This window comes from Dermacentor silvarum, chromosome 5 (assembly GCF_013339745.2).
Source record: "Dermacentor silvarum isolate Dsil-2018 chromosome 5, BIME_Dsil_1.4, whole genome shotgun sequence".
Taxonomy (NCBI): domain Eukaryota; kingdom Metazoa; phylum Arthropoda; class Arachnida; order Ixodida; family Ixodidae; genus Dermacentor; species Dermacentor silvarum.
In genome coordinates, this window is record NC_051158.1 from 175,883,513 (window position 1) to 175,891,811 (window position 8,299).

An 8,299-nucleotide genomic window follows, 5' to 3' on the forward strand; every position below is an offset into this window, starting at 1 on the left:
ATGGTTCGAGGGTGCAGAGTTTTTGCACAAACGATTCACCATTGAACCATTAGCGGAGAAAGCTCGAACTATGCAGTCTCTTCCTGGCAGTAAATTATTCACTCAGCTTAACTTCCAGTATGCTGCGGGTTGTTGTCGTCTAGCACTAGTACTACGTCACCAATCTGTAGCTAGGTTAAGGGGCAGCTTGGTCGGTTATGTGCTGACCATAGCAGAAGCTCGCCTCCCTCTCCTGCAAAGTTCGTCTCTTATGGCACGTAAAGTCCCTATATAATAAAAGTACCGCCATCCTTTGATCAACGCCGCTTGTCTCTCTCCTGTATATCCGATTGGACGATGATAGCGCGCGTTTTCACTTCGTTATATTTTTTTCCATTTCAGAGACATGTTGAAAGTCTTTGAGGTGATCTGAAACTGGTTGATCTGACTTCGCAGCCGACGTTCTGCCAATCGACGATTGTTGCTTCCGGATAGTAACCCAGGTGGTGCGACCATCAGCGGCACTTCATAACGCCCATCTTGCTTAGAGATTCCCTGCTTAAATGAAAGCAGGTGAAGGTCGCTCTCGAGGTTTCAGTAACAGGCGCCGTCAATCCCGTTGGCCTCGAGACGCCACATCGACAATACGTTGGGGTTCCCTGATACAGAGTTGTCACTCGGTATCAACAGTGCACTTGATGGGGAGTGGTCGTTGGACTCCAGAGGGCCTTGTAGCATCTATCCAAACGCAATGTCTACCGCTGTTACCCTTGTGTTGATGCGATCGATTTTCCCAGTCGAAACATTTCAATAGGCATCAGATTCGATGGGGACACTTATCTCGTCTGGTTGCCATGCATGTATATGGTTCAAAGCTGTCAGCCACGTTGTACTCCCGTTCAACAAGCAGCTGCAAATTGGTTGAGCGGTGGACTCGTCACGGCACGGTTCTCTGGACTCGTTAACGCATCCAAAGTTATCGCAGAGTCGTTAAACTGGCTGCGCAATCGCACGCATACACGCTCGGTGCAGAGTCGTCTTTGTTACTTGAATCCTCCGAAGGTGATGAGGGAAAGTTCTTTACCCACGACCGTGCGCCGAAGAAGGCTTGCCACATCTGCACGAATGCATGTACACTGATTGCCGCTGTCCAGCAGTACTCGCACAAAGAGTCGTCGACCTCCGGATTTGGCCCAAACATGGCCTGTCTGAATCAATACAGCCGCAGATCCGACGTGAATACTCTGAACGGTTGTCACGTTTTGCCGGGGTGGTGAGGGTTGCCCACGTAACGCAGGGTAGTCAGTGTGTGGCTGCGGACACTCAGCTGGCCTTTATTGGTCACATAGAACTAACTTTCAGGTGGCGTCGCTTGCAAGTATCACACGGGAGGCTGAGAAATTTCCTACACAATCTGGTGATGTGATCATGTGATTGCGCGTTCCACAGCAGATGCAGCAATTGGCGTACTGCAGCTTTGACCGCTTTTCCTCAGTTGATAGGTTGGTGTTGCAGAGAGCGATGCCATGATCCTCGCTGTTGCAAAGTGGGCATGCGGGTCGAACGTGCAAAGTATACCCTGTTAGTGCGGACGCTGATGGTTTGCTGACACTGAAGTGGATCCTGCTTTTGTTTCTAAAGGAGCGTGAATGCGACTGCAGCCGGTCCTCCTCCCGGATTTCCACTTCGATGCGGAGATCTCCTTGGCCAGTCGCGTTCTGTATTCAAGAGTTTCGGCGATACTGGATGCGCGGTCGTCTTCCATAGCTTTCTGCCTGTATACTATGGCGAGGTATTCTGGGAAGCATCGCATCAGGACACGACTCAATACCACCGTGTACTGGTCTAGTGAAACTGCAGGGCCTTCTAACGCACTGACGTTGGAGCTGCACATTGTTGTAAAGCAGGCGGAGCTTCCAGACATCTACAGAGCTTTTTACGGGGCTCAACGTGAGGAAATAATTGACGTGCTCATTGGCAAGGAGGCCTCGGCGTCCGAAGCGATCCGTGAGTGTTTTGATTGCTATGTCGTAGTTTTGCTCGGCTAACCGGATACCTTCGATGGCCCGCTTCGCGCTGCCTGTTAAATACGTGAGGAGGTACTTGAACTTTTCAATCCGCAGCAGCTCGTTGTTCTGGTGGATCGTGGCATCAAAATAGTCCCAAAAAGACTGCCAGCCATGCAGATTGCCATTAAATGTTGGTATCTGTAGCTTCGGTAGTAGAACTGAGCGCTGACGCTGCTCTCTCACCTGGCCCGCTGCGTCACCGGAGCTTGGACGTTCGACGTTGCTCGACCAGGATCCAGCTACTTGAGCCTGCGTTCAGGTGGTCCTCTCACGCTCTTTCAACCAGAACTTGGCGCGCGACACGGCACAGAGAACCTCTTCGTTGTATTCGTGTGCCGTTTCGATTTCCCGCTTGATGTTTTCTTCGTCGGTTGCCACAAGAATGACGTCGTCGAGCCTCGACAGTACTACCTCCTTGTCTGTGCGGTAATCCATGTGCCCGGTAACTTCACAGGCATCGGGATCCGGTTGCTGCAGCGTTCCATTAAGAGCACTACGGCTCGATTGACATCAGCTGTGATGACACCGCACTTCTTTAGCATCTGGTCCGAGTTCGCCATGACTGTGACGTGGTCTCTGAAAGGGTGGATCCCGGGTTTCGCGGCACCAACAATGTAGCGAAAAAACTGGTCCGCAGACTTGAGTCGGAGACCACCATTTATTTTCCCATTGAGGCGAAACTCACTGATCGTGGCCCGTGCACGCGCCCTCTATCCACTTCAGCTTCCTCGTCTTCATACAGGTCCGGCACGCTCCTGGTTGTTCCGATCCGCTATTTTTCCACAGAAGTAATGGCCGCCTCATTGAGTAGTTAGATTCAGGATTAGAATTGTGCTATCTGCCACAGGTAATTTTTAAAAGTTAGGCGCAGCTAAAATGAAACACCCTGTATATGGATTTCGCTTTAAAAAGGTTGCAGCTCGAGCTGATGCGCTGAGCGAACAGGGTTTGAAACCAACCGTCGAAAGAACTGGTTCAGTGCGTATGTCGCACTGTGTATGCGCTGCTCTTTATTGGACCACTTTGACAGCAACTTGGGTCACTGGGTGTGCGCTGTATTCAGTAAAAAAAGAAAGGAAAAGAGAAAAAAAAAACCCTAAAATGTTTCAGTGTTGGGCGTAACCTAACCCACGTCATATATATTTAGCCTGCTCTAAATGTATAAAATCAAACGCGCAACACGCGGACTTCGCTCTGCTGCCCCCAGATGTCACAACTTCGCCAAAAAAGAAGTGCGATAGATGAGTTCATCTTGCATACACACCTTATTCATGACGCGTTTCGGCGGCGGTACTATGGTGTGTCGCTACATTGCTTCAATCCTAACCGTATTGGCGTTGACATCCATCGTGAGATTGGTTCTGCCGTAATTTTTTTAGATTGCCTGTATTTCTCAAAACCTAGACTTCACCACATCAGACAAGTAACAGGTTTTTTGGCGCTCTCGCGCACGTTAATACCGATGGCGATATTCTTTTACTTACAGCATTGTGAATCCTAGCGATGCCACCGTAGCACGGTCCGAATTTGCTTTTTCCGTCTTTGCATTCTCTGCCGCTTTTGTCACTTTCAAGAATCCGCGAGTGAATATCGTTGGTGTGAAGTATGGTAACTGTAGTAAGACGGTCTCCATTTGCGTCTATAATGCCGAGGTACATGCATAACACTGAAAGATGTCCGACGGAGAACACGCGCATGATCACAGCGGTGGAGTGAAGCAGAACGTGATATAGAGAGAAAGCAAATGCTTCTTGTACAATTGTTTCCACATATTTCCAGCATGCGAAACAATGGATACGGCGGCCTCGGTTCCGGAATGATCGAATGCGGCAAGTGGCCGAGGATACATTGTTTTAACGTCCCAGGAAGCACGCAGCTCGATAACAGATGTCTACCTTCCAGCTTGATCTAGCCAAGGCCACAGCTAGTAGCCTTCTTTTGTAAGCTTTACTGCAGACCTAGACCTCAACAAGTTAGCGGGTAGCTCAGCTGATGCCCCCTCCTGTTGCAGCTAGTAGCCATCTTGGGAAGCACTGCTGTAGCTGCGGTGTAGACATTCAATATTCCGTCTTGTTTCAGCTTCGATAGTTTGTTCTACTTACGATGCTTAGGATCCTGGTATGTTGAATTAATACTTTACACATCACTACAAAAGCCCAAGCAAGGCAACAACCACAGTAAAGTTTTCACTTAGACTGTGGTGAAAGTATTTTTTGTTCCAAGTGAATTTTCAACCAGATGAGCTGTTGTCAAGCCCTTCATTTCATGTCACTGTAAAATTGAACAAATAATAAATTGATAATCATTTAAAGCAGTAATATATACATTGCAACAACATATTTTTTTGTCAATAGATAGCACCAGTACTGAAATAGCTATCCCAACGTTGACAAAGAAATGGATTTGTGCTATGCATATTGTTCTCCCACATCTTCCTTTTAAACTGCAAGAAAACAGATTTTGCCTAAGCCCGTGCAAGTGTAAGCATTTGTAGGGATCAAACAGCATCAGCACTCACCAAGTTTAATGTGTACGAAAATTGGTAAGGAAACATGATTGGAGGTTTTCATACAAAGTCGGACGTCTGCCACTACGCCTGTATGGCTGAAAAATCAACTTTTTGTTGAGACTTTTACCTTTAGGAATTTATTATACGACTTAAACAAGTGTTGAAATTTAGTCTACGTAAAAACGGAGTGCATATAAAACATTGCAGTCCACTCTCTCTGTTCAACCATTATCAATGTTTGAGCACCATGCCGGTAAATTGTTCCACACTTTCAGAGTCAGAAAGGACCACTGTTTTGTGACACTAGTGAATCAGTATTAGCAAATGATATCATGCATGCAGGCTATAGCAGTGCACTTAATAAGCAAGTCTGTCTTAAATACTGCAACAAATGTACGCTGCTCTTTCCCTTGTTCCACAGGCCATGAGAAGGTTGCACAGCATGTGTACTTTATATGCCAGTAGACTTGCACTGATATGAAAATGCATGGATCTATATGCACAAGCCACATATACCATTTCCGCAAGCAAATATAGCAAAGAAATGCCGCTATCAGCTAAGGTAAACTGTGCTCTTAACAGTTGCATGCAATACTAATGGCAGCAGAACTGAGTACAAGTGTGTCGAAAGTGCATATTAAGCAAGATAAAACAGCATGCAGAAAGGCTGTTTCCTGTCTCTAGACAGGCACAACCTTCCATAATGGCTGATAGATGCCTAACAGAGCAGTAAAAAATGCACCTTATTTCATAAATACAAATGTGATTCAGTATGGTGCCATGAAAATGACTAATACAGTGGGCCTTTAGCAAATGGAACTTCTCTACAGAGGACTTGAAAATCTTAATTATCAATGCAACAAAAATGAAATTATCTGATTTAAAATGGTAATGAAAATGTTTATGAAGCGGATACACGGACCAAATAGCTTTTTTTGAGAGCATCACTAAATGCAGTACACTTGATATTCAAATAAAGCAAACGACACAGAGAAAGAACAGGCTAAGACTAGGACTGAACTGTAATCTGAAAAGGCAGCAAAGGTGCATTCACAATGCTCTCCTTAATAAATATTTCCAGTAACCAATGTTTTTTAGACCTATTTTGCCTAAATCATGGCTGCAAGAACTATACCATTCTCACAACAGACAAATCTGTTTTGTGGTGCTTTCAAAAGTTACAAATTGTAAATATGAAATTCCCACCGAACTGTGGCTCGCCTACCACTAATAGCTCATTGTGGGCCCTGGAGTAATGTCTGGATTAGGAGGCTTAATTACCACTTATGCTAACCGGAAAGGCTTCATTTTGACCCTGGAATACTTTGTTGTAATCCTCTACTGACAACTGTGACTCCCATGCAGAAAGTTGGTCAATGAGATCACGAGTACGGAACTTCCTTTTTTTTGTGCCACCGATGCAGCAGCTTACACAGGGATTGGCAGGCTCAATGGTTTATAATATTATGGATGAGTTAAAACAAGACAACAGTGTAAAACAAATTGTGCATCAAAGTCATTACTCTCTTTTGCAAACAATCAGTGCACAAATGAGAAATTCATTAGGCGAGTACAAACACAAAACCTTTTTTGCACTTTTGTGCATTTCTAGATAATTGCAGACCCTACAATTATGACATAGAGCCTGAATTTCTCTAGTGCCACATATAATCATTACATCAAATCTTATGCAGCTAGTTTAAAATATACTCCAAGTGCAGGACTGTTTTAGACGTGAAGCAGGAGACCATTTATATCACCAAAACCATAGTTGGAATTCATGAGGTGTCCAACAACTCAAACACAAATCAGTTGGCTCAGTGTATTTGTTGACTTCGACCTTGTCACTAACAGCCATCAAATGGAACCTTCAAATTTTGCGCTTCTTTCTTAAGTGCAGGACTCTCTCCCCAGTTATCCTGTCGAGTGTTGAACCATCTCTGTTTTTGCAGCTTCGTCATAGTGTGTGTGTATGTATCAGTTGAGTCTGGTGCCATGAGACCGCAACATCGACTTTTGGTGACATGAATGGACTTCTGTTTCACGTCTGAAGGCAAACTGCACTTGACGAATATTTTGAGCTGTCACACTAAAACAGTAAAGCATTATTATTAATATTTCTGCATTATTAAACAAGAAATTGAGGCTCCATAGCATTACCGAACACGCAGCGCCGTCGCCGAACATTCCGAAGACGCCGACCGCAAGACTTCTGTCCAAGAAACGCAAATCTATCAAACAGAGACAAACTGGCCAAAAAAGGCTGCTACTGGAGTCATGGCACATTCAGAATACGGCGCGTAATATAAACCCCCGCAGGGGCGTCTGCGCAAGGAGGCGTTTGGTGAGTTGCGCCACCACGTACCCGAGCACATGGGGGTTCGACCCTCCCGCTGATAGCCGTGCGCGGCTTAGCCGTGTCTGGGGAAAGGGGGATCCTGGGGGTTGAGCCGATGCCGGGTGTTTGGACCTTTAAGGCCCCCCGGCGGAGGCAACACACCTCTTCGGCCTCTGCTTCACATAGACGGCACCTCCGGGCTGACCCACCCGGGGGAAATCGGTAGTTGCCCTTTCCTATCCTCCTCTCCAATCTTCGTCTTTCTCTCCCACTTTCAATCTATCCTGTCTTCTTTTCACTTCCTTTTACTTCCGACTTTCCAGGCAGCGAGGGTTAACCTTGTGTGGTGCAACCAACCTTGGCTGTACATATTTGGTTATAGTAGTGGCGTACAGCTGGCGTTTTGCAGGACCTGTCTTTTCCAGGTCCTGCAGCGTCCCCTCGTTGGGCTCCATGGTGGGTGGCTGGCGTCGCTGCCGAAAAATTCTATACCTATGGCTGAACAATTCCCGCTACTACTTGATCGCCGTCTGAAAAGAGGGCGCACCGAAGATGTGTTCCAGTTTTTTGGACGCCAAACCCAGAATTTCCCCCGATTTCATGTTATTCACTCTGAAAAGTCAGACACATCAGTACGTACAATTTCACCTTTCCTTGTCTCAAAGTCTTTGACTGATATTTTTGGAACAGGCTACAAAGCATCCAGGATGGCAAGCGGGGATCTCCTCTTGGAGCTCCGTGATCTCAAACAATACGAGAAACTGCCCAATCTAGTATCATTTGGAGATGCCCAATTAACAGTACCCCCACACCGTACTATGAATACCACCCGTCGCGTTGTCTCAGATGATGACCTGTTGCAGCTGAGTGAGGCTGAACTCCTTGAGGGTTTCAGTGATCAGAATGTCATCAATGTTAAACGGATTAAAATGAGGCGAGATGGCAAAGAACTCCTGACCAAACACCTAATACTTACTTTCAACTCAAGTGTCCTGCCTGAGTCCATCGAGGCCGGGTACATCAAGCTTTGTGTTAGGCCATACGTGCCAAACCCCTTCGATGTTTCAAATGCCAGCGGTTCGGCCATAGTTCGCAGAACTGCCGAGGCCGCCAAACCTGTGCGAAATGCAGTGCTCACGAACACTCCTCCGAGTCTTGTGAAGGTTCTCTACATTGTGTTAACTGTGATGGGGAGCACGCCGCATACTCGCGGTCGTGCCCATCTTGGAAAAAAGAAAAGGAAATAGTGACAATTAAGGTAAAAGAAAACATAACTTTCAAAGAGGCACGAAGGCGGGTTACCTACCTGTCTAAAACCAGCTTTGCCGATGTGACGCGTCAGGGGGCAGCGTCGCAGCGGTTTCCGGCTGCTGTCCGGCCCATGCGTAGCGAGCCGGCGGTGAA

At 46.5% G+C, this 8,299-nt stretch overlaps 1 protein-coding gene across 1 annotated transcript in view; it reads right to left on the reverse strand.

Moving 5' to 3' along the window:
• The window catches only part of LOC119454600 (protein 5NUC-like), a 73,509-nt gene extending 69,764 nt beyond the window's left edge, over window positions 1–3,745 (reverse strand). The window contains exon 1 of the mRNA XM_037716491.2: window positions 3,533–3,745. Coding sequence (XP_037572419.2) covers window positions 3,533–3,745 — 213 coding nt within the window. The remainder of the gene's footprint in view (window positions 1–3,532) is intronic.
• Window positions 3,746–8,299: the final 4,554 nt, after the last annotated feature.